Here is a 26,734-nt window from a genome sequence, read left to right on the forward strand (position 1 = left end):
CGTCAGCCTCACAGTTCTGAGGTGCGGGGTTCAATCCCCGTCCCCGCCTGTGTGGAGTTTGCATGTTCTCCCCGTGCCTGCGTGGGTTTTCTCCGGGCACTCCGGTTTCCTCCCACATCCCAAAAACATGCATTAATTGGAGACTCTAAATTGCCCGTAGGCATGACTGTGAGTGCGAATGGTTGTTAGTTTCTATGTGCCCTGCGATTGGCTGGCAACCAGTTCAGGGTGTACCCCGCCTCCTGGCCGATGACAGCTGGGATAGGCTCCAGCACGCCCGCGACCCGAGTGAGGAGAAGCGGCTCAGAAAATGGATGGATGGATAGTGTTTTGGGTTTTATTTTCCTTTATTAAAGCGCAGTGTTAAAGGCCCATTCAACCAGCCAAGAAAATATCCTGTAAATTTGACACACAGAAGAGTATTGTTAATAAGCCTGCCAAATTTGAATGAATAAAAAAAAAAAATCGCAAAGTATATAAAATCAGGCTTCATAATGGTAAGAATTGAGACATTCTTTCAACTTCCAGATGCTGTGGGCGTGTCACTGAATGCTCTGAAAACCCCGCCTCCCTGGAACTTTCAGCTGTCAATCTTAATAGGTGGTTTCTCTCCCGGTTTAGAATTCCCAGTGCCGATGCACATTGCACACGCGCCGCAGAGAGGCAATCTGTGGCAGCCAGGCAACCTCTGAGCTTCGGCATAATGCGACAATTTTGCCTCCATTGAAATTCAGCGCGCCATTAATCATGCTGCTGTGGCCGCCAAAGTGTGCACCATATGCGGCCACAGTAGTGCGTGCACCGCGCTCCCCCTGGATGATTTTTTTTTCCCCCTCCTCCTCGCTCAACGACGTTACGGGCAGCAATTGTGAGGCTGATGGCCCTAATGCCGTTGCAGCGGACCACTGGCGGCTACTCTAGCTGCCGGCATGGGGCTGCGGGAGCGGCGGATCACACTTGGTTCGCCGCTGCCTCGCTACGCGCCGTGCGTGGGGGAGACAGCAGAAACACTGTAGCCCAAATAACACAAAACATACTACATTTCACGGAAGATGTTTTATTTTATTTATTTATTTTGTATTGAAGGCATAGTGTGATGGCTAACTGCACATTGTAATAGTTATTATGAATAAGGAAGTGGCAATTATGCCGAATGGCCACTCCATGGAATAAGCGCGCTTGGTACTTATTTAGTGGGGGAGAAGCGACTCATGTTGTGCCCTGACCATTTTAGCCCCGCCCAAAAAAACCCAGACAACTGAAACGGTGGAAAAGAGTTTAATGCTATATCTCAAATTAAGTATTAAATTGTTCTCAGTCTTTACACGTTTTCAGCACTTACTTTCAAACATATTTAATGTATTTAGAAAAAAAAAATTTTAATGACTTTACTGGGCCATTAATGTTCAAACTGCATAATGTTACAATGGCTTACAATTGCATTGTTATTTATGTATGTAGTTTTGTATTGAATTATTATTTAAATTATATGTATATTTCTATTTTACATATTCACTTCACACGGTGGCCGACTGGTTAGAGCGTCACCCTCACAATTCTGAGGACCGGGGTTCAATCCCCGGCCCCGCCTGTGTGGAGTTTGCATGTTCTCCCCGTCCGTGCCTGCGTGGTTTTCTCCGGGCACTCCGGTTTCCTCCCACATCCCAAAAACATGCACATTAATTGAAAACTCTAAATTGCCCGTAGGTGTGAATGTGAGTGCGAATGGTTGTTTGTTTGTATGTGCCCTGCGATTGGCTGGCAACCAGTTCAGGGTGTACCCCGCCTCCTGCCCGATGATAGCTGGGATAGGCTCCAGCATGCCCGCGACCCTAGTGAGGAGAAGCGGCTCGGAAAATGGATGGATGGATATTCACTTCAACTTTTTTAAATAAAGTACAGTACATGTGTTAAGTGGCGGCACGGTGGCCGACTGGTTAGAGTCAGCCTCACAGTTCTGAGGACCCGGGTTCAATCCCCGGCCCCGCCTGTGTGGAGTTTGCATGTTCTCCCCGTGCCTGCGTGGGTTTTCTCCGGGCACTCCGGTTTCCTCCCACATCCCAAAAACATGCATTAATTGGTGACTCTAAATTGCCCGTAGGTGTAACTGTGAGTGCGAATGGTTGTTTGTTTGTATGTGCCCTGCGATCGGCTGGCAACCAGTCCTGGGTGTACCCCGCCTCCTGCCCGATGACAGCTGGGATAGGCTCCAGCACGCCCGCGACCCTGGTGAGGAGAAGCGGCTCAGAAAATGGATGGATGGATGGACATGTGTTAAGTGCAGTTCAGTTTTACTTTTACTTTTAAGTACAATTCATCTGCAATTAATCTTTTAGAACTGTCTTCAAAAATGTTTTTTATTTTTATTTTTTATTTAACAAGTGCAAAAAAACTTGAATAGAATAATTTTATAATTTTTTGGATTACAATAGCAATTTTGTTATTCATGCATTTATTTTATTGTATTTTGTCTTTTATTTGACTTATTTGAAATGTATATAGATTTTTACTTTACATATTTGTTCTTATTTATATATACATTTTGATTTTGTGTTATGTATGTACTGCATTATTTCATTAGCAGTATTTTGTTATTCATATTTTTTGGATTCATTAAAAACATTTTCTAGTGTTTTTTTATATTAAGAATTAATTTTTTATTTTGTTCTGCAGTATTTCAGTAGTATTTTTCCCAATTATTTTAAATATGCCCGCGACCCTAGTGAGGAGAAGCGGCTCAGAAAATGGATGGATATTTTAAATATTGACTTGTTTTTTTTTGTTTATGTATTTTATGCATTTTTTTTACTTTGTTATTGTACTTACACATATCTAGAATATTGTATGTTCCATCTTAAACTGCTGACATGAAGTGTCACTCGAATAAAAAAGAAAAGAAAAGAAAGAAAAAGCGCATTGGCGGCGGTAACCAAGCACAATAATAACTCAACAGTGTACATGATAAATAGTTTTACCTCCACCAAGGAGGTTGTTTGTATGTTAACAATATAGTAGCTAATTATAGAATTCAGGCCTGTGTATTTATGAAAGTGTACTATTTGGTGTTTGGATTGTTTTGCCTTGTTAGGACTGTCTTGCCCTGGCGGAGGTCTTTGCGCAACTGACTGTGTGTTGTTGTTTTCACATTTAAACTGTTTTCGTTGTTGCAGTTTGGCAAGGGCATCTACTTCGCCGACATGTCTTCCAAGAGCGCCAACTACTGTTTCGCCAGGAACCACAACCAAGTCGGACTGCTGCTGCTTTGCGAGGTATCCGACTCGCTCTTGTTTCCGTATTTGTGCGAATGGTCACTGATGCTTTTATGTGCAGGTCGCCCTGGGAGATAGTAACGAGCTCCTGGATGCAGACTATAACGCCAGCAGCCTGCCGGCAGGCAAACACAGTACCAAGGGCATCGGGCGGACCGGACCCGACCCCCAGAATTTTGTCACTCTGTAAGTACTCGTTCTCAATGCCCCACGTCAATTTGACCCAGGACCATTATCGCTGTTCTTAAAAAACAAACAAATTCACCCGAGCATGTCAAACCATCCTATTATGTTTGTTTTTCATGAACGTTTTATTGTCATGAACGTGCATGCATGCACACGAAATTTGTTCTCTGCATTTAACCCATCACAGTGAACACATACACATGTTAGTGGAACACACTGGAGCAGGGGGCAGCTGAAGCGCCCGGGTCAGTTGGACCTATGGCTGTGATTAACCGTAAAAGCAATATTGTTCCTGGCTCAATTTAACCCATGCCATGTTTAACCAAGGACAATCAATAATATTCCTCGAGTCAATTTGACCTAGGGTGTGTTTCACCCTTGTTAGGAACAGCAATAATATTCCAGGTCAATTTGACCCAAGGGATGTTTATCCGGGAAAAGCAATAATATTTCCTGGTCCATTTGATTTGAGGCATGTTTAAACCTCTTGTTTGTTTCTCAGGAACAGCAATAAGGTTTATGGGTCAATTTGACCTGGGTCTTGTTTAACCCATCTATTAAATTTGTTCCACAAGAACAGCAGTGATGTGTCCTGGGTCAATTTGACCAGGGGCAACTGCAATGCTGTTCCTGGATTGAATTTAAACAGAGGCATTTTTAAACCTCTTTTGTATCTCAAGAAAAGCAATAATGTTTTCAGGTCAATTTGACCTGGGTTGCGTTTAACCCCACTGTTAAAGTTTGTTCTGAAGAACAGCGATGATGTTCCTGGGTTAGTTTGACCTGGGGCAACAGCAATGATGTTCTTGGGTCAAATTGAACTGAGGTATGTTTAACCCTCCTGTTTGTTTCTCAGGAACAGCAATAATGTTTCCGGATCAATTTTGACCTGGGACACGTTTAACCCCCCTGTTAAGTTTGTTCCTCAAGAACAACAACGATGTTCCAGGGTTCAGTTTGACCGAGGGCTAGAGCAATGATGTTCCTGTGTTAAATTAAACCGGGGCCTGTTCAACCCTCCTGTTACCTTTGTTTCTTTGGAACAGCAATTACAGCGGCTGAACACGTCACCATTTTTCTCACTAAATATATTTCCAAAGATGCTATTGACATGAAAATGTCACCAGATGTTGGGAACAACCCGAGTAATCCATACATACAAAGAAAGACGAACAAATAAGATCAGAAATTAAGTTATTTGTAATAATGTAAAATGACAGAGAAAAAGGATTTGGGAACTGGTATTTATATAATTTGTACAAAAGCCTTTGTTTGCAATGACAGGTTCAAGATGCCTCCTGTATGGAGAAACTAGTTGAATGCGTTGCTCTGGTGTGATTTTGACCCATTCCTCCACACAAGCAGTCTTCAAATCTTGAAGGTTCCGTGGGCTTCTTTTATGGACGTTGAGTTTAAGTTCTTTCAATAGATTTTCGACTGGATAGAAGTCAGGTGATGGGCTGGACCATTCTAGCAGCTTTATTTTTTTTCTTTGAAACCAATTCAGAGTTTCCTTTGGTAGTATGTTTTGGATCATTATCCTGCTGAAATGTTCAAATGTCATTTCTCTAGAACAGCAATAATGTTTTTGGGTCAGTTTGACCCAGTGAAACAGAAATTATGTTCCACTGACCTTTTAGCGTTTTGAACCCCTCAGTTACATTGATTTCCTAGGAACAGCAATAATTTCCCTGGGTCAATTTGACTCGGGGACATTATGGAAATTCCTGAGATATGGACATAACCGAAGTGTTCATTCATTCATTCTTTGACGTTTTTCAGTAACGACGTGACGGTCCCGATGGGTCCCGGCGTGAAGATGACCCCGAGGACGGCCGGGTCGTCCATGGGTGGCACTTACTCGCTGCTGTACAACGAGTTCATTGTGTACAACCCGGCTCAGACGCGCATGCGCTACCTACTGCGGGTACACTTCAACTACGCTTCCCTATGGTGACCTCGACGCTTATGTGAACGTGTCTTTATGGAACAGCGTGATGTTGTTTTTGAACTTTTTACTGCTTACTAATGTGCCTCACATGAAGGAATGTCACGATAAATTCAACTGTTATCGTCCAAAATATTTCAGTATGCATGTGAAATATGATTTACTGTTGGTACACATTAAAGGTGGAAAATGTTTGTAAATTATTTATTTTCGTATGATTCTTTTTTTCTTTTTTTTTTTTGAAATCACCAAAAAACTTGATTTGAAAAGGGCTGTGTAGACCTTTTAGATAAACTCTGTTGTGAGGATTGTGACAATTTATTGTGCGGATTTATGAAATTGAACATTTGACTCCCTAACCCTTGTGAAACCCTCATCCTATCGGTAAATCGTAACTCAGGCTTGAAACCAGACTTTGAAACGCTAACCCTGTCCTAAAACGGGAATTTCAAACCCTAATCGTAGCTTGAAACCTTCATTTCGAACCCTAACCCTTGTTTGAAACCCTGAGCCAGACTGGCAACCCGACTTTGAAACCCTAAAAGCAGTTTGAAACCTTAACCTTAACTTGAAGGCTCAAAACCTTCCCAACCCTAGCTTCAAACCTTCATTTGAAACCGTAACCCTAGTTTGAATCCCTGAGCCAAACTGGAAACCTGACTTTAAAACCCCAGCTTGAAACCTTAACCCTAGTGTCAAACCCAAATGCAGGCTTGAAACCCTAACTTGAAATCCTTAAAGCATCTTAAAACCCCAATTTGAATTCCTGAAACTAGCGGCAAGCCTTTAAGTGAATCCTTAACCCTAGTTTGAAACACTATCCCAGCCTTGAAGACAGATTTGGGAATACTAAACCGGGTTTAAAACTAATTTAAAACCCTAACCCTAGTTTGAAACCCTCAGTCTTGAAAACAGACTTTGAAATACTATTCCTGTCTTGAAACACTGACCCTAGTTTTAAACCTTCACCAGAAGCTTGAAACCGTATTTTGGAAACCCTAACTTTATTGCATTAATGTAAACATAGAGCATTAGTTGACGTATAAGATATAAACGTAAGCTTAAAAATGACATGAATGATTTTCAGTTGGATGTTTTGGGTCCCTTTTACTAATTTCAGGAACCTTGATGAACAATTGGACACCTATTCATTCATCACAGCCACAAATGTCTGCTGTGATGCATTCATCAATGCTGTAATTACTGTTGAGAAGTCGCCAAATGAAGCCTGAAAAAGAAGACTGGAAGGCCAGGAGAAGGTGGTGATGTTTGCGTGCGTTTCAGTTTCTGCTCATCAGGTAGATGAAGATGAGCATGATGTCCAGGTAGATCATGAGCGCCGCGGTCACATACTCCTCGGGGTCCAGGCGGTAGCTCAGTACGCCCATCATCAACTGGCAGTCGGCCATCAGGAACTGACACAGGAGCACAGCAGGAAGATTACATCATGCTTTAAATCCTAGGCCAGGCTTGAAACCCTGCTTGCCACCATATCGTACGCTGTAATTTGGAACCCTTAGCCTCAGTGGAATTTGAAACCCTAACACAGTTTTGAAGCTTTAACCTAGACTTGAATCCTGAATTTGAAACCCTAATCCTGGCTTGGATCCATAACCATATCTTAAAACCTTAATTTGTAACACTAACCACAGTTTGAAACTCAAACCCAGGCTTGAAACCTGACTTTCAAACTCTAGCCCTGTTTTAAAATACTAATTTGAAACTGTAATCCTCGAAGGCCTAACCCTGTCTTGAAAGCCTAATTTTAAACCATAACCCAGCGTGAAACCTGAATTTGAAACCCTAATCCTGGTTTGAAAGCCTAACCCAGGTTTAAAACCTGACAACCTGAAGATGATATTTGGCTGAACAGCTCACAGATTAAACCCTAATTTGAAACCCTAATTCAATTTTGAAACCCTATTTTCACATACTGTATGTTGCATCAAGTTGTGACGGTTCTTACCAGAGAGTACAGCAGGGCGCCCAAACACCCGTAACAAACTTGAACGATGTACAAGTAGTAGAAGCTGCTGAACACGCCGAACATCAACAAGTCCACCGCCAGGATGAGCAGAAGACCATAACAGCAGGAGAAATCGTAGCGTGTCTGCATGAGGAGAAATCAATACAGTAAGAGGGAGGTATTCATAGAAATAGTCAAATCCCTGGTCAAACCTGACCTGTGCTGAGAAGCCGATGATGGTGAGGGAGATGGCCAAGGTGGTTGCCATGGTGATAATCACGGCGCGGGTGTCGTGGTAGGAGGCCATGGTACCCACCACGTATGACAGGCTCAGCGTCACGATGGCCTGAGGATGCAAAAAAACACTTGAAACCCTACCTTGAAACCTAAATCTGTCTTGAAACATTAAACCTAGTTTAATACATTAACCCAGGCTTTAAACCTGATGTGGAAACTGACCTTAGTTTGAAACCCCAGTTCAGGCTTGAAACCCTAATTTGAAATCCTTTTTTTTGTGTGAGTGTCCTGTTTGGCTGTTAGGTCAAGCAGAATGGAAAATCTGTATCCCTTTTATGCCGGAACAGTTTTACTGTTACAGTGGCGTTTTTAAGCTTCCGCTGTGGCATTATAATTGAGGTTTATTGAGAATCAGACTTGATCAGTCGAACAGAACAAAGTTTCTTGAAGGGAGAGAGAAACAAAGACAAAAGACAAAGCACTAATTGTAAAAAGGATGAGAGAAGTAAATCATTATCTACAACAATGAAACATTAAATATGAGTGTTGCATGAGGCTGTAGTGCTACACCCTGTGAGGGAAAGACAGGACAAGATAGAACAGGACAAGGACAGGAGAAGAAGCATGCAGGACAAGGATCATGAACCTGACTGTACAACTGTTGTGTGGTGGCATTAATTATGTGAATTATAAAACTCTACAGGACGAGAGTATAAGTGAGGGGATACACAAGCGATTTGCATATTCATGAGTTATTTGTCGCAGTACGTGAGTGACCCCCCACCCAGTGAAAGAGTCCTAGGGGTGTGTGTCTGCGGATACATGCAAGTGAATTGATACCGTTTTACATGCACAAAGACTGACAGAAGTGTCCAGTAATTGCTGTGGCCGCACCGCGGCGGCTGAGGACCCGGGATCAGGCCCAGGGGTCCACCCGAGAGAAGCCTGGCGGAAGGGCACATCCCACACGAGGGACCCAGGGCGGTCCGCCGGCCCCGCCGAGGCGCCCGACAACTGGCCACCCAGTGGGGGCCGCAGGGACCCAATGCCACCGCCCAGCCAACCCCCTCCAGCCCCAGGAGAGCAAGACCCTTTGGAACCCTTACCCTAGCTTGAAACTCAAACTCATGCTTGAAACCCATCCATCCATCCATCCATCCATTTTCTACCGCTTATCCGGGTCGGGTTGCGGGGGCAGTAGCTTTAGCAGGGACGCCCAGACTTCCCTCTCCCCAGCCACTTCATCCAGCTCTTCCGGGGGGATCCCGAGGCGTTCCCAGGCCAGCCGAAGGACGTAGTCTCTCCAGCGTGTCCTGGGTCGTCCCCGGGGTCTCCTCCCGGTGGGACGTGCCCGGAACACCTTACCAGGGAGGCGTCCGGGAGGCATCCGAATCAGATGCCCCAGCCACCTCATCTGGCTTCTCTCAATGCAGAAGAGCAGCGGCTCTACTCTGAGATCCTCTCGGATGACCGAGCTTCTCACCCTATCTCTAAGGGAGAGCCCGGACACCATTTCGGCCACTTGTATCCGGGATCTTGTTCTTTCGGTCACGACCCACAGCTCATGACCATAGGTGAGGGTAGGAATGAAGATCGACCGGTAAATTGAGAGCTTCGCCTTTCGGCTTAGCTCCTTCTTTACCACAACGGACCGATACAAAGTCCGCATCACTGCAGACGCTGCACCGATCAGCCTGTCGATCTCCCGTTCCATTCTTCCCTCACTTGTGAACAAGATACTTGAACTCCTCCACTTGGGGCAGGATCTCATCCGCGACCTGGAGAGAGCATGCCACCCTTTTCCGACTGAGGACCATGGTCTCAGATTTGGAGGTGCTGATTCTCATCCCAGCCGCTTCACACTTGGCTGCGAACTGCTCCAGTGAGAGTTGGAGCTCACGGCTTGATGAAGCCAACAGAACCACATCATCAGCAAAAAGCAGAGATGCAATACTGAGGCCACCAAACCGGACCCCCTCTATGCATCGGCTGCGCCTACAAATTCTGTCCATAAAAGTTATGAACAGAATCGGCGACAAAGGGCAGCCTTGGCGGAGTCCAACCCTCACCGGGAACGAGTCCGAGTTACTGCCGGATATGCGGACCAAACTCTGACTCCGGTCGTACAGGGACCGAACAGCCCGTATCAGGGGGTTCGGTACCCCATACTCCCGAAGCACCCTCCACAGGACTCCCCGAGGGACACGGTCAAACACCTTCTCCAAGTCCACAAAACACATGTAGACTGGTTGGGCGAACTCTCATGCACGCTCGAGGACCCTGCCGAGGGTGTAGAGGTGGTCCACTGTTCCACGGCCAGGACGAAAACCACACTGCTCCTCCTGAATCTGAGATTCGACTTCCCGACGGACCCTCCTCTCCAGCACCCCTGAATAGACCTTAACAGGGAGGCTGAGCAGTGTAATCCCCCTGTAGTTGGAACACACCCTCCGGTCCCCCGTCTTAAAAAGGGGGACCACCACCCCAGTCTGCCAATCCAGAGGCACTGTCCCCGATGTCCACTGTCCCCGATGTCCACGCGATGTCCACGCCTCGTGTCAACCAGAACAGCCCCACAACATCCAGAGCCTTTAGGAACTCCGGGCGAATCTCATCCTCCCCCGGGGCCCTGCCACCGAGGAGCTTTTTAACTACCTCGGAGACCTCAAACCCAGAGATAGGAGAGCCCGCCTCAGAGAACCCACACTCTGCTTCCTCATGGGAAGGCGTGTCGGTGGAATTGAGGAGGTCTTCAAAGTATTCTCCCCACCGACTCACAACGTCCCGAGTCGAGGTCAGCAGCGCCCCATCCCCACTATACACAGTGTTGGTGGTGCACTGCTTTCCTCTCCTGAGACGTTGGATGGTGGACCAGAATTTCCTCGAAGCCATCCGGAAGTCTTTCTCCATGGCCTCACCGAACTCCTCCCATACCCGAGTTTTTGCTTCAGCGACCACCAGAGCTGCATTCCGCTTGGCCAGCCGGTAAACATCAGCTGCCTCAGGAGTCCCACAGGCCAAAAAGGCCCAATAGGACTTCTTCTTCAGCTTGACGGCATCCCTCACCGTTGGTGTCCACCAACGGGTTCGGCGATTGCCGCCACGACAGGCACCGACCACCTTACGGCCACAGCTCCGGTCGGCCGCCTCAGCAATGGAGGCGCGGAACATGGTCCACTCGGACTCGATGTCCCCCGCATCCCCCGGAACATGAGCAAAGTTCTGTCGGAGGTGGGAGTTGAAACTCCTTCTGACAGGGGATTCTGCCAGACGTTCCCAGCAGACCCTCACAATACGTTTGGGCCTGCCACGTCAGACCGGCATCTTCCCCCACCATCGGAGCCAACTCACCACCAGGTGGTGATCAGTTGACAGCTCCGCCCCTCTCTTCCCCGAGTGTCCAAGACATGCGGCCGCAAGTCCGATGACACGACCACAAAGTCGATCATCGAACTGCGACCTAGGGTGTCCTGGTGCCAAGTGCACGTGTGGACACCCTTATGCTTGAACATGGTGTTCGTTATGGACAATCCGTGACGAGCACAGAAGTCCAATAACAGAACACCGCTCGGGTTTGTCATGGTTGTGTGTTCCAGGTTTTGTCTTCCCCCCTGTTTCACACACACCTGCTCCTGTGAGCATATTCACCACCTGTGCCTCGTTCACCCTAATTACCTATTGTATTTAACCTCGTGTCTCATTCCCTCTCGTTTCCAGTTCGTTGTACCTTGTCGTCGCGTTCCAGCATTCCTTGTTTCCACGTCACAGACTCACAGTAAGATTTGACCCTGTTCCGATTATCGACCTTGCCTCTTTGCCTCATGTTTTTGGATACTGTTGCCTTTCTTGGATTGCTTGCCTCTGTACCGACCTATGCCCGTCTATGAAACCTCTCTTTTTGGAAACTGTCCATTTGTTTTGGAGTCGTGGATTTTTGGGTCCTATCCTCTGTTCCGTTCATGACAGAACGAACTGGCCATAACATGGACCCAGCAGACTCAGACCCGGTGCGCAAAGCCATTCAAGCGCAGGGTCAACGCCTCTTGAAGCAGGATGAGCAACTTGCTGCCCTCCACCTTTATCTAGAGGGACTGTCAAGGCATCAGGACAATATGATGAGACAGGTGGCCTCGCAGTTTGAACTTCTTATGAAAATTATTCAAGAGAAGGAACCAGTTGGCACCACACCCAATACCGCCACGGTATTTCCATGTGAAGCAGTCACCATGCAGCCACCTGCCACCTCCGCTGCTGTCTGCCAACAGCTCTCTCGACCGGAGAGGTTTTCTGGAGATTCTGGGAACATTAAGCCGTTCATCACGCAGTGCGAACTCCACTTTGAGCTGCAGGCAGCTGTCTTCGCCACCGAGCGGGCAAAAATCGCTTTCGTCATTTCCCACCTGACTGGTCGTGCGGAGGCGTGGGCTACTGCTGAATGGAGCCGCAATTCCACCGCGTGTCATTCATGGGCTTTTTTCGTAAAGACTGTGGAACAAATTTTTTAATTTTCCACTCCAGATCGTGAGGCAGCTCGCTCCCTTGTCACCTTACAACAAGGCAAGCGCAGGGTGTCAGATTACGTGATTGAGTTTCGCATTCTAGCAGCTGAGAGTCATTGGAATAATCGGGCGCTACTCGATGCCTTTTTTCAAGGACTATCCCCCGCCGTCAAGGATCATTTAGTCCCACTAGACCTGCCGACCGACTTGGACACTCTCATCGCTCTCGCCGTAAAAATCGACAAGAGGCTTTTGGATCGCGAGCTGATTGGAGATCGGCGGAGGGCTGCGTCACCGCGCACTTGGAGGACGAGCCTCAGTGACCAGCCAAACCAAGGCAGATCCCCTGGTTCCGGTCTCAACCCACTGACTAGCGTCCCCACGGATGAACCCATGCAACTGGGCAGATTCCGTCTCTCCCCTGAGGAACGTCAACGCCGGCTGAGGGAAGGGCGGTGCTTCTACTGCGGTCAGTTGGGTCATTCCGTGAGCAGCTGTCACGTCAAAGTTGCCGGTGCCGGTAGCAAGGGCACGGGAGAGGTGAGTCTGAATTTCATTAAGGAAGACCCTTCACGGGTTCTTCCTAAAGTGACACTATGCTCTCCTGATCAAGAAATTCATACACCTGTATTAATTGACTCCGGTTCTGACGCTAACTTACTTAACTCCCTCCTCGTTAGACGTATGCACCTTAGAACCTTTCAAATAAAACGCCACCGCAACACCTATGCTGCAGACGGCAGTTTTATGGGCAAGATCACTCACCGCACCCAAACACTCACGTTGACATTTCCTGATTCTCACTCGGAACGTATTAGTTTTCATGTTTTTGAAGCCATGAATTATGACCTTATCTTAGGGAACCCATGGTTGAAATTACATAACCCCCACATTGACTGGTCCTCTGGGCAGGTTATGTCATGGGGCAGCAATTGCGCCTGGAACTGTTTCAAGCCGCCATGTGATGTTCAGGGCTATGTTTCTAAGGACAATCCACAGACCCCATCTGGGGATCCTGATTTATCTCAAGTGCCCACCTGTTACCAGGATATTAAAGATGTTTTTTCCAAGTCCAAGGCCAAATCCCTTCCACCCCACAGACCTTATGACTGTGCTGTTGACTTGCTGCCTGGAACCACACCCCCACAAGGGAGGTTGTTCTCTCTTTCAGGGCCGGAACACAAGGCCATGAAGGAGTACGTGGAAGAATCACTGGCAGCCGGGATCATGTCCACTCTGTTTTGCAGCATTTACTGCAGAATCAACTATATGTCAAGGCTGAGAAATGTGAGCTCCACAAGGCGTCCGTTTCTTTTCTGGGTTTCGTCCTGGCTCACGGTGAAGTCAAGATGGACCCTTGCAAAGTCGATGCAGTTATTAATTGGCCTACTCCCACGTCACGCAAAGATGTACAAAGGTTCTTAGGGTTCGCAAACTTCTACAGAAAATTCATTAGAAATTTCAGTTCAATAGCCTCTCCTTTGCATGATCTTACCTTGCCACACAAACCTTTTGTATGGAACCCGCTTTGTCAGGCAGCTTTTCAAAAACTTAAATCGAGCTTTACCTCCGCTCCCATCCTTACTTTGCCAGATCTCAAACAGCAGTTTGTGGTAGAAGTCGATGCGTCTGATGCCGGAATAGGAGCAGTGCTCTCCCAGAAATCTCTCAAGGATGATAAATTACATCCTTGTGCTTTTCTCTCCAAAAAACTGACCCCAGCTGAGAAAAATTATGACATTGGTGACCGTGAACTGCTGGCAGTCAAGGTGGCTTTGATGGAGTGGAGGCACTGGCTAGAGGGGGCACAGACTCCGTTTTTAGTATGGAAAGATCACAAGAACCTTGAGTATATTAAAACTGCTAAAAGATTAAATGCTAGGCAGGCTAGATGGGCTCCGTTCTTCACTAGATTTAATTTCATGTTATCCTACCGACCTGGTTCTATAAATGGTAAGCCAGATGCTTTGTCGGGTGGGGGGACGGGTCCCGACTGTTGTTTGTGCCTGTGCACCAAACAGAAGTTCAGAATACCCACCCTTTTTGGAGTCCTTGGAGGGGGTGCTGGAGAGCACTCCCGCTGGGGACTCCATCGTTCTGCTGGGGGACTTCAATGTTCACATGGGCAACGACAGTGAGACCTGGAAAGGCGTGAATGGGAGGAACGGCCCCCCCCCGATCAGAACCCGAGCGGTGTTCTGTTATTGGACTTCTGTGCTCATCACGGGTTGTCCATAACGAACACCATATTCAAGCATAAGAGTGTCCACACGTGCACTTGGCACCAGGACACCCTAGGTCGCAGTTCGATGATCGACTTTGTGGTCGTGTCATCGGACTTGCGGCCGCAAGAAAGGGGCGGAGCTGTCAACTGATCACCACCTGGTGGTAATACCACAATTCTCACCGTAGTTGACAGGTTCTCTAAAATGGCTCACTTCATTGCACTCCCGAAACTCCCCTCAGCTAAAGATACTGCAGAGTTAATGATCAATCACGTATTCAAATTCCATGGTTTCCCCAAGAATGTGGTGTCTGATAGGGGTCCCCAATTCATTTCGCAATTTTGGAAGGAGTTTTGCAATCTCATATGTGCTACCGTCAGTCTGTCATCTGGGTTTCACCCTGAAACCAACGGCCAAACCGAGAGACTGAACCAGGACCTGGAGTCTGGGCTGTCTCGCTTCACAGGAGCCGCGATCCTGGTCTCAGAAACTGGTTTGGGTCGAATTCTCCCAGAATTCCCTCCCCTCTGCATCCACTGGTCTATCGCCTTTTCACGTTGTGCATGGTTACCAACCATCTCGGTTTCCTGCCATAGCCCCAGAGTCCACAGTTCCAGCGGCATTGACCTTGGTGAGACGCTGCAGGAGGACCTGGGAGCGAGCCCGCCAGATGCTGCTGCGCCAGGGGCGGTCCTACAAAGCCGCTGCTGACCGTCGGAGGACACCGGCCCCGAACTACAAAGTGGGTCAGCGAGTTTGGCTCTCGACCAAACATATTCCACTCCGGGTGGAGTCCAAGAAGCTCGCTCCCAGGTTCGTTGGGCCCTTCCCCATCACAAAGATCATCAACCGTGTCACTGTGAAGCTGAGGCTCCCAAGGTCAATGCGGGTCCACCCTGCTTTTCACGTCAGCCTACTCAAGCCAGCCCGGGAGTCCCCTCTGGTCCCGCCTTCCAGGCCCCCTCCTCCCCCCCGGTTTGTGGATAGGGGCCCTGTCTTCTCTGTGAAGCGGCTGTTGTCGTCTCGTCGGAGGGGGAGGGGGTTTCAATATCTGGTGGACTGGGAGGGCTATGGGCCTGAGGAACGTTCATGGGTGCCATCTGCGTTTATCATGGATGATTCGCTCATTCGGGACTTCCACGTTGCGCATCCAGGGGCCCCAGGGCCGTCTGGGGCCGGCCTTTAAGGGGGGGGGGGGGGGGGTACTGTCATGGTGGTGTGTTCCGGGTTTTGTCTTCCCCCCTGTTTCACACACACCTGCTCCTGTGAGCATCTTCACCACCTGTGCCTCATTCACCCTAATTACCTCTTGTATTTAACCTCGTGTCTCATTCCCTCTCGTTGCCAGTTCGTTGTACCTTGTCATCGCGTTCCAGCATTCCTTGTTTCCACGTCACAGACTCACAGTAAGATTTGACCCTGTTCCGATTATCGACCTTGCCTCTTTGCCTCATGTTTTTGGATACTGTTGCCTTTCTTGGATTGCCTGCCTGTGTACCGACCTATGCCCGTCTATGAAACCTCTCTTTTTGGAAACTGTCCATTTGTTTTGGAGTCGTACATTTTTGGGTCCTATCCTCTGTTCCGTTCATGACAGGGTTCTGATCGGGGGGGCCGTTCCTCCCAATCACGCCCTTCCAGGTCTCACTGTCATTGCCCACGTGAGCATTGAAGTCCCCCAACAGAACAAGGGAGTCCCCAGCGGGAGCGCTCTCCAGCACCCCCTCCAAAGACTCCAAAAAGGGTGGGTACTCTGAACTGCTGTTTGGTGCATAGGCACAAACAACAGTCAGGACCCGTCCCCCCACCCGAAGGCGGAGGGAGGCTACCCTCTCATCCACCGGGGTGAACCCCAACGTACAGGCGCTGAGCCGGGGGGCAATAAGTACGCCCACACCTGCTCGGCGCCTCTCACTGTGGGCAACTCCAGAGTGGAAGAGAGTCCAACCCCTCTCGAGAGGATTGGTACCAGAGCCCAAGTTGTGTGTGGAGGCGAGTCCGACTATATCTAGTCGGAACTTCTCGACCTCACACACCAGCTCGGGTTCCTTCCCTGCCAGAGAGGTGACATTCCACGTCCCTAGAGCCAGCTTCTGTCGCCGGGGATCGGATCGCCAAGGTTGAAACCCAACTTTGAAAACCTAACCCTTGTTTAAAATCATAACTCAGTTTTGAAACTCTAACCTAAAACCATAATTTGAAAAATGAACCCTGCTTTCAAACCTTACTTTGAAACACGACATTCAAACCTAACCCTGGCTTGAAACCCTAACTTGAAACCTTAACCCTGACTTGAAACTCTTAGAAAACCTAACGCTGGCTTGAAATCCTTGTTTAAAACCTTAACCCAGGCTTGAAACTTAACCCTACTGTCTTTACTGACATTTTTTATTAATTACAGGGAACCATGGAGTTGTAAAAGACAATCAAAGAGAATACCAGCAGCTCTAGAATTGATCCATGAAGAACACCATAACATATGTCATTAGCACTATATACTGTATTAGGCATTCGGGGGAACCCACCAGAGCGATGATGTTCCAGGGGTATTTCCGCCGGAGGGACTTTGCGAAGTTGAGAGTGATGCTGACCAGGGCAAAGATGATGAAAGAGCTGACGTAGACCCAAATGTTTTTCTGCACCGCCTTCTTCACAACCTTGGAAAAGGTGAACACGGACACCACGCTGAACGTGAACACCAGCTGCAGCGTCAGGATGCAGAAAACCTGCAGGGGGAGACAGCCACTACATCAAACAACTGTAACTCTTATATTTTGTTTTTAGCAAAAAATAAAACAAATACAAATATTTTTTTGGTAGTAAATTTTGATTTTTTTTATGAAAAAGGTGTATCTTTAGAGAGCACTGTTGTAGTATTAACAGAAAAAAGTTGTATTAGTAACAGAATAAATACTGTTTTCTAGAGAAAAAAAAGTTGTAATCTAGAAGAATAAAGTTTCATTATTTAAAGAATAAAGTCATTAAAAAGTAAATATTAAATTTTTTGAGAATATATTTTTTTACATAAAAATTCACAGTATTATGAAAATAGTTAGATTTTTTTTTCTAGGAAAAAGGTTGTAATACTACGATAAGAAAAGTTGTGTATTTATTGTAAGGAAAAAGTTGTATTTTTTGGAGAGTTACTTTTATCTTACAAAAAGTCTTTTTTGAGAAAAAAAGGCAATTTCTAAGTTTGAGTATCACTCGAACAAATTCATATTTACAGCATAAAGTCGTAATATTACAAGAATATCCGTGTTATTTAGAGAATAAAAATTCTTATTTCGCTTAAAAATGTGGTTATTATTGGAGAAAAAAGCTAGAAGTTTATGAAAATAAAGTGGCATATTTAGAAAAGAAAATTTGAATATCATGAGAGAAAATCATTATAATATTCAGAGAATGAAGGTGTATTTTGTCCCGTAAAAATCTTACTTTTTCGAGAAGTCGCACTATTATGGCCAAAACAAATTAAAGAAAATAATGTAATTTTTCCAGAAAAAAATAAAACATTTTAGAGAGAAAACCTAAAAATGTAAGAGATTACATTGGTATTTAAATTTTAAAAAATTTACAAAAAAAGTTAGAATCTTACGAGAATAAATTGGTATTTTTTTTCGGGAAAGAAATGGTAATATTGAACTAAATAGAAAGAATAAGTGAATATCCAAGCTATTGTGTGACCATTTTTCCGACTTTTTGTCATTGGTGCCATTCCAGGCTAAATGTCGTCGCATCACCAACCTTACGAACAAACGCCCTCCTGACTGTCTTGTCTTCGAAAGCCGACGTCTCGGCCAGTGGGACGTCCTCCGCCTGACCCTCCGGTTTGGTATCAGGGGAGGACTCGTCTCCTTCCATCGCTTCGGCTCCTGTCGTTTCATCTTTGGGCTCGCCGTCTTCTAACAAGTCTTGGGAGTAGGGTGGTGGCTCCTGCTGTACCGATTCATCGTACGGTGGGGGCGGTGGTTGAGTAGACAAATCAGAACCCGAAGGCTCGAACATAGTCTCTCCTTGAGCTGACATTCTAGTGATAGAAATAGACAAAAAACAAATTTTTGGTCACATTTTTGGCCTCTTGAGGTCACGGTACCTAGCATCAATAACACAACAAACTCTCCTTTTATTGACATTGTCCCTCATAAAAATTGCTATTTGAGGATTATAAGATAAACAACAGAATGTGTAAATTGTGTGTGAATGCTGAAGAGCTAAGGATGAACCAACATTCCGTGGAATTCATTGAATTGTTGAAATATACAAACCCCATTTCCAATGAAGTTGGGACATTGTGTAGAACCTAAATAAAAGCACAATACAATGATTTGCAAATCCTTTTCAACCCACATTCAATTGAATACACTACAAAGATATTTAATGTTCAAACTGATAAACGTTTTTTGCAAATATTCACTCATTCACTCAATATTCACTCAATTTGAATTTGATACCTGCAACACGTTTCAAAAAAGGCGGGACAGGGGCATGTTTACCACTCTGTTACATCACCTTTTTTTTTTAACAACACTCGATTAGCGTTTGAGAACTGAGGACACTAATTGTTGAAGCTGTGTAGGTGGAATTCTTTTCCATTCTTGCTAGATGTACAGCTGGTTGCTCAGCACTCCTGAGTCTTCGTTGTTGTATTTTGTGCTTCGTAATGCACAACAAATTTTCAATCAGAGACAGATTTGGATTGCTGGCAAGCCAGTCTATTACTCGCATTCTTTTACTACGAAGCCACACTGTTGTAACGCGTGCAAAATGTGGCCTGGCATTGTCTTGCTGAAATAAGCAGGCACACCCCTGAAAAAGAAGTTGCTTAGGTGGTGTATGTCCCTTTCAGTATTAATGGTGGTTTCACAGATGTGCACAAACACACCCCCATTCCATCACAGATTAGGGCATTTGAGCTTTGTGTCTGTATCAATATGGATGGTTCTTTTCCTCTTTGGCCTGGAGGACACGACATCTATGATTTCCAAAAACAATTTGAAATGTGGACACGTCAGACCACAGAGCACCTTTCCACTTTGTGTCAGTCCATCTCAGATGAGCTCAGGCCCAGAGAAGCTGGCAGGGTTTCTGAGTGTTGTCTATATATGGCTTTCGCTTTGCATAGTAGAGTTAACTTGCATTTGTAGATGTAGCGATGAACTATGTAAACTGACAATGGTTTTCTTAAGTGTTCCTGAGCCCACGTGGCAATATCTTTTACACGATGATGCCGGTTTTTAATGAAGTGCCACCTGAGACATTGAAGGTCACGGACATTCAATGTTGGTTTTCGGCCTTGCCGCTTATGTGAAGTGGTTTCTCCAGATTCCAGATTTTGATGATATTAGAATCGTGGATGATGACATTCCAAAATAGCTTGCAATTGTACGCTGCGAAATGTTGTTCTTAAACTGTTGGACTTTTTGCTCACGCAGTTGTTCACAAACTGGTGAACAACTAAGCCTTTCGGGGATGCTCCTTTTATACCCAATCATGACACTCACCTGTTTCCAATTAACCTGTTCATCTGTGGAATGTACCCGGGAAAAAAAACACGCAGGGACGGGGAGAACATGCAAACTCCACACAGGCGAGGGCAGATTTTATACCAGGCCCTCAAAACTGTGAGGCGGATGTGCTAACAATTCGGCCACTGGGCCGCGGAGTTGCAAATCATTGTATTTTGTTTTCTATTGACATGTTACACAACATCCCAATTGGAATTGAAGTTTGTAGAATGGGAAACTTGAAGTTGGAATGGTTAGACCTGGTCCAAAAATGTGGAGGGAGGAGGTCAAAGTGGAAAATATTTCTTAATTTTCGAATTTGAATCGTGGAAATTTAGCAATTTTGTGAATGGAATCAAGAGTTCCCCAAAATTGAACAGTTTGAAGTTGGAATGGTTTGAGTTGGTCAAGAAATGTTAAAGTAAGAGGTAAATATCGACAATATATCTTAAGTTGAGCGTTGTTACAAAAATGGGGACATTTTGAGAATGTGAGTAATAGCTCCATATATGTCCTGAACGAGGTGAAGGGTTTTACATTGGAAACCCTAACCCTAATATTAAAAAAATAATAATCAAAATTACCCTCTGTGTCATCAATTTCACCCAAAGTGTTCCTATATCAGATGGCCATTTATTTGAGTCCTTGGGAGAATTATACATCCATCCATCCATTTTCTGAGCCGCTTCTCCTCACTCCGTGCTGGAGCCTATCCCAGCTGTCATCGGGCAGGAGGCGGGGTACACCCTGAACTGGTTGCCAGCCAATGGCAGGGCACATACAAACAAACAACCATTCGCACTCACATTCACACCTACGGGCAATTTAGAGTCTACAATTAATGCATGTTTTTGGGATGTGGGAGGAAACCGGAGTGCCCGGAGAAAACCCACGCAGGCGCGGGGAGAACATGCAAACTCCACACAGGCGGGGCCGGGGATTGAACCCGGGTCCTCAGAACTGTGAGGCTGACGCTCTAACCAGTCGTCCACCCTGCCGCCGAGAATTATACATATGATATGATATATGACATTGATGGTCTGTAACTTTATTATTTGTTTTTACCATTCTTCTGACTGATACGTTTGAACACTGTGACCCTTCTGATACTGCAGAAGCTCTTTGCTGACCATGGCTTGTGTTCTGAGATGTGACTACAAAAATGTCAGTAATTTATTTGGGGTTAACCAGAGGCACTTGAAATTGTGCCAGTTGTGTGTTGACTCCCATTTAACAGGAGTTTGAATGTATTGCTTAATTCTGAACAGCCCCATAAGTGGGCATGTGCAACCACTTTGTACGTAAGGTTTGTTTATTCTTATGAAGTACTTCTGTGATTTCCAGTTTCCATTTTTCTATCTTGTGTAGATAGATTCCGTTTCGTGCTACCATACCTTCCTCTCACTGTGGCTTCATGCACCTCTTTTTGTTTCTTTAGCTATCCTCATGTTCTAGTGTTTCGTTTGTCATTACTTTTCTTTTATTTATTTTTTTTGCTGTCTCACACGTGTGTGTTTTTTTTTCTTTGAATAATGTCTGTCTTATTGTTTCAACTTTTTTTAAAGTTTCTTTGTGCTCCATCATTCGCCCGTTAGCCAAACATTATATCTCTTGGGCATTTCATTGGTATGATTTATCACATTCCCAAAATGTCCATATGACGTGGACATTTTGGGAATGTGATAAACTGCTCCAAATGTGTCTTGAATGAGCTGAAGAGTTGGAAGTTGGAATAATTTGAATCAGTTTAGAAAGGAGGTGATAAATGCATACATTATCGCTTCCTGTATGTGTAATGTATTTTTTTAATCAGGAAAATAACATTTAATAATATTGTACTTTATAAAAACAGAGTAATAACAATTAAATAGAATGTAAAAGAATTAAATCGTTTGTTCAAGAGGATTTAATTAATCAATTCAATTCATTCTGCTGCTCCTTCTGGTGTGCTCACCTTGGCCACCGGGGGGCAGTAAGATACGGTCATACAGACAAATGAAGAGAGTGGCTCTGCTTCATTAGTCTGTATTCCCTTTGGGCTATATTCTCCCGTTGGTGTCTAAGTCTGTTTTTTCCGCGTCCGGCCTCCGTACTGTCAAGTTCCGCCATTTCTCCCATAATGACTCCTGGCACATTCGCCATGTGTACTGGGCGAATATGTGTGCATCGAAACAAAAGGTGTGATTCCTTGAAGTGTAATGCTAGCTGGAATTCCTGGATTGTGGCGTTTTTCTGAGACGCATGAATCCCATAGAAATCCATTATGTCCGAGTTTAAATGTGAAATTAACTCCTGTAGCGGATATGGAAGTTAATTGTCGCCAGTGAGATGTGCGCACAGCTCATGCAAGAGGCTATTTTGAAGGAGTATGTGTTTTTGTATTCTATATTGAATAAACCCAATAGAAGTAATTTAATCAGAAATCAGAATACTGTGCTCCTGACTGAACGAAATCCAATGGCCAGAAGGTGGGCCAATGATATAATTAAGTGGACGCCAGAAGGGGCCCAGTTAGAATAGCGTGGAGCTGCGTGCCTTCTCTGACTGAACCATATGGGATAAAATGCCCCATTGTCTCTATTCTTAGTGACTCAACAAACTGCAATGATGTCCCCCCCACACACCCCCATAGAGGATAGAGAATATCTTTGCCTGTGAGTCTTTTTATATTCACTATTAACACCATTTGTGTTGAAAAATCAGTTGTTTAAAGGGTTCCAAAAGGCCACAATCGACACTAATCGTTAGCATGTCATTGCCGTTTTCCATTTTATGTCGGCATTAAGTTAGCAGGGCAGTTTCTTTCGGCAGTTGTTTGGTTGTTTTAAATACACAAGGTGTAATTCTCTTTATTTTATTTTTAATTTGACAGTCAACTCAACTGAGAGTGGCATTTAACAGTTTGAAGCCTCGTTTTTTAATGAACTGTTCACTATTTGACAAAGTGATACATATTGTGAACGAGTAGAGGTCACTGCGCCCCGCGTATGTCAAAGCACCACTGGTTGTCTTCAATGAGCTGAACAGGTTTTACTTGGAATGCATTGAATCGGTTGAATGGATTGAGAAATGTGGAAGTAAAGGATGAGTTCCATTTGGAACATGTCTCCGTTCGTTCCAATGGCAATGGTTCAAGGAAAATGGGAAATTTTGGGCAAAGTAGGAATTTGCAAAATTAGTTGCCAAGACTTCCCATGGGCTCACCACCTGTGGGAGGGGCCATAGGGGTCGGGTTCAGTGCGAGCTGGGCGGTGGCCGAAGGCGGGGACCTTGGCGATCCGATCCCCGGCTACAGAAGCTGGCTCGAGGGACGTGAAATGTCACCTCTCTTGCAGGGAAGGAGCCCGAGCTGGTGTGTGAAGTCGAGAGGTTCCGACTAGATATAGTCGGACTCGCCTCCACGCACAGCTTGGGCTCTGGTACCAGTCCTCTCGAGAGGGGTTGGACTCTCTTCCACTCTGGAGTTGCCCATGGTGAGAGGCGCCGAGCAGGTGTGGGTATACTTATTGCTCCCCGGCTCGGCGCCTGTACGTTGGGGTTCACCCCGGTGGACGAGAGGGTAGCCTCCCTCCGCCTTCGGGTGGGGGGACGGGTCCCGACTGTTGTTTGTGCCTATGCACCAAACAGCAGTTCAGAATACCCACCCTTTTTGGAGTCCTTGGAGGGGGTGATTGGGAGGAACGCCCCCCCCCGATCAGAATCCCCTGTCAGAAGGAGTTTCAACTCCCACCTCAGACAGAACTTTGCTCATGTTCCGAGGGAGGCGGGGGACATCGAGTCCGAGTGGACCATGTTCCACGCCTGCATTGCTGAGGCGGCCGACCGGAGCTGTGGCCGTAAGGTGGTTGGTGCCTGTCGTGGCGGCAATCCCCGAACCCGTTGGTGGACACCAACGGTGAGGGATGCCGTCAAGCTGAAGAAGGAGTCCTATCGGGCCTTTTTGGCCTGTGGGACTCCTGAGGCAGCTGATGGGTACCGGCTGGCCAAGCGGAATGCAGCTTTGGTGGTCACTGAAGCAAAAACTCGGGCATGGGAGGAGTTTGGTGAGACCATGGAGAAAGACTTCTGGACGGCTTCGAGGAAATTCTGGTCCACCATCCGGTGTCTCAGGAGGGGGAAACAGTGCACCACCAACACTGTGTATGGTGGGGATGGGGCTCTGCTGACCTTGACTCGGGACGTTGTGAGCCGGTGGGGAGAATACTTTGAAGACCTCCTCAATTCCACCGACACGCCTTCCCATGAGGGAGCAGAGTCTGGGTTCTCTGAGGCGGGCTCTCCTATCTCTGGGGTTGAGGTCACCGAGGTGGTTAAAAAGCTCCTCGGTGGCAAGGCCCCGGGAGTGGATGAGATTCGCCCGGAGTTCCTCAAGGCTCTGGATGTTGTAGGACTGTCCTGGTTGACACGCCTCTACAACATCGCGTGGACATCGGGGACAGTGCCTCTGGATTGGCAGACTGGGGTGGTGGTCCCCCTTTTTAAGAAAGGGGACCGGAGGGTGTGTTCCAACTACAGGGGGATTACACTGCTCAGCCTCCCTGTTAAGGTCTATTCAGGGGTGCTGGAGAGGAGGGTCCGTCGGGAAGTCGAATTTCCAATTCAGGAGGAGCAGTGTGGTTTTCGTCCTGGCCGTGGAACAGTGGACCAGCTCTACACCCTTGGCAGGGTCCTCGAGGGTGCATGGGAGTTCGCCCAACCAGTCTACATGTGTTTTGTGGACTTGGAGAAGGCGTTCGACCGTGTCCCACGGGGGGTCATGGGGGGGGTGCTTCGGGAGTATGGGGTACCAAACCCCCTAATACGGGCTGTTCAGTCCCTGTACAATCGGAGTCAGAGTTTGGTCCGCATAAGTCGGACTCGTTTCCGGTGAGGGTTGGACTCCGCCAAGGCTGCCCTTTGTCACCGATTCTGTTCATAACTTTTATGGACAGAATTTCTAGGCGCAGCCGAGGCGTAGAGGGGGTCCGGTTTGGTGACCTCAGTATTGCATCTCTGCTTTTTGCAGAGGATGTGGTTCTGTTGGCTTCATCAAGCCGTGACCTCCAACTCTCACTGGAGCAGTTCGCAGCCGAGTGTGAAGCGGCTGGGATGAGAATCAGCACCTCCAAATCTGAGACCATGGTCCTCAGTCGGAAAAGGGTGGCGTGCCCCAAGTGGAGGAGTTCAAGTATCTTGGGGTCTTGTTCACGAGTGAGGGAAGAATGGAACGGGAGATCGACAGGCGGATCGGTGCAGCGTCTGCAGTTTTGCGGACTTTGTATCGATCCGTTGTGGTGAAGAAGTAGCTAAGCCGAAAGGTGAAGCTCTCGATTTACCGGTCGATCTACGTTCCTACCCTCACCTATGGTCACGAGCGGTGGGTCGTGACCGAAAGAACAAGATCCAGGATATAAGCGGCCGAAATGAGTTTCCTCCGCAGGGTGTCCGGGCTCTCCCTTAGAGATAGGGTGAGAAGCTCGGTCATCCGGGAGGATCTCAGAGTAGAGCCGCTGCTCCTTCACATCGAGAGGAGCCAGATGAGGTGGCTGGGGCATCTGATTTGGATGCCTCCCGGACGCCTCCCTGGTGAGGTGTTCCGGGCACGTCCCACCAGGAGGAGACCACGGGGACGACCCAGGACACGCTGGAGAGACTACATCCTTCAACTGGCCTGGGAACGCCTCAGGATCCCCCGGGAAGAGCTGGATGAAGTGGCTGGGGAGAGGGAAGTCTGGGCGTCCCTGCTAAAGCTACTGCCCCCGCGACCCGACCTCGGATAAGTGGTAGAAAATGGATGGATGGATGGATGGATAGTTGCCAAGAATGAGGTGAATGTTTTGAAGTTCAAATGGTTTGAAATGAGAAATGTGAGGGTTGTAGAACGGTGAAAAAGGACAGAATCATTAAAAAGCGAGAGAATTTTGGTGCAGAATAGCACTTTAATTTCTTGTAATATTAAAACCTTTTCTCAAATAAATACATTTATTTGAATTTTTATTTTATTTAAAGACAGTGGCAATGTGAAACATGGTTGGTCAAGCCTGTGTTGCGTCATGTCGACAAGTTACAAAAGCTGTAAAAGTCCCCTGAAATCTTAGTTTTTACAGCCATTATTGTACATTTTGACAGTTGTATTCATTATGTGTTTATTATTATCCTTCATTAAAATGTCGAGAATATAAACGTACTGTAGATTAAAAAAAAGATGAGGCAGTTGAACAGAAAGATGCACTTGGAAATGATTGCGTTTGGCAGCAAAGGCACATTTATATGTGCATTTAAAAAATTGGATGTTTTACTCATATAGAATAAGTACATTAATAATAGGGAAATTCATTAATTTAAAAAAATTACTTTTGAGACATGAATGTAGACCATTAGACCCAAACACTAAATTATTATTATAAAATGTTATATTTTATTTTACATTTGTATTCATCCTTGTAATGTATTTTATTAATACAAAGCAAGACAAATAATACCTAAAAAATATAAAATACATAATACAGTCAATGTATATTTAGTGTATTTATTAATATGCCTTCAAATAAATAAATATGTGTTCCACAGAATGCTGAAATATAAAAAATATACATTATCTTTTAATGAAATAAGTAAATTAATAATATGAAAATCCATGACTAAGAATATCAATTTAGAGAAAATAATTTAGACATGTTTTGACCCCAAAACACTACTTTTATCCCCCAACAAAAAAAAAATGATGTGATTTGATTTAATTATTAATGGTGAGAATGTGTGGCTCTTACCTTTTTTTGCTGCTTGTGTGCAACTGACACAACTCAAAGGTGCGAGACCACTTCCTGACACTTTCATGGGGGAAGTTCAACACCAAAAAAAAACAAAAAAACAGGCAGCTGGAAACTCCACTGCTGCTATTTCACACAGTCACTGCTA

General features: G+C 46.0%; 2 protein-coding genes across 8 annotated transcripts in view; one reads left to right on the forward strand and one right to left on the reverse strand.

The window, feature by feature from the left end:
- parp2 (poly (ADP-ribose) polymerase 2) overlaps positions 1-5,606 on the forward strand; it is a 17,271-nt gene extending 11,665 nt beyond the window's left edge. For 3 of the 6 annotated variants that reach the window (XM_061798516.1, XM_061798517.1, XM_061798518.1), the window contains 3 exons: positions 3,171-3,269; positions 3,331-3,455; positions 5,238-5,606. In XM_061798516.1, the coding sequence (XP_061654500.1) occupies positions 3,171-3,269; positions 3,331-3,455; positions 5,238-5,412 (399 nt within the window). In that variant the 3' untranslated portion in view covers positions 5,413-5,606. Of the gene's footprint in view, positions 1-528; positions 2,284-3,170; positions 3,271-3,330; positions 3,456-5,237 lie in introns of those variants that run through there. The other 3 variants (XR_009791904.1, XR_009791906.1, XR_009791905.1) reach the window with 2 other exon arrangements.
- si:ch211-284o19.8 (protein lifeguard 1) lies at positions 5,594-26,717 on the reverse strand. Of its 2 annotated transcripts, none has more exons than XM_061798533.1 (6): positions 26,587-26,717; positions 18,078-18,360; positions 16,856-17,056; positions 7,587-7,715; positions 7,370-7,513; positions 5,594-6,818 (listed from the first exon to the last, which is right to left on the reverse strand). In XM_061798533.1, exons 2-6 carry the CDS (start codon positions 18,357-18,359, stop codon positions 6,684-6,686), a joined length of 891 nt encoding a protein of 296 aa, XP_061654517.1. In that variant the 5' UTR covers position 18,360; positions 26,587-26,717; the 3' UTR covers positions 5,594-6,683. The 2 variants fall into 2 exon arrangements, with proteins under 2 accessions (XP_061654517.1, XP_061654516.1); XM_061798532.1 differs by lacking the exon at positions 26,587-26,717 and adding an exon at positions 18,599-18,619.
- Between the last annotated feature and the right edge of the window lie 17 nt (positions 26,718-26,734).

The sequence above is a fragment of the Phyllopteryx taeniolatus genome, chromosome 14 (assembly GCF_024500385.1).
Source record: "Phyllopteryx taeniolatus isolate TA_2022b chromosome 14, UOR_Ptae_1.2, whole genome shotgun sequence".
Taxonomy (NCBI): Eukaryota; Metazoa; Chordata; class Actinopteri; order Syngnathiformes; family Syngnathidae; genus Phyllopteryx; species Phyllopteryx taeniolatus.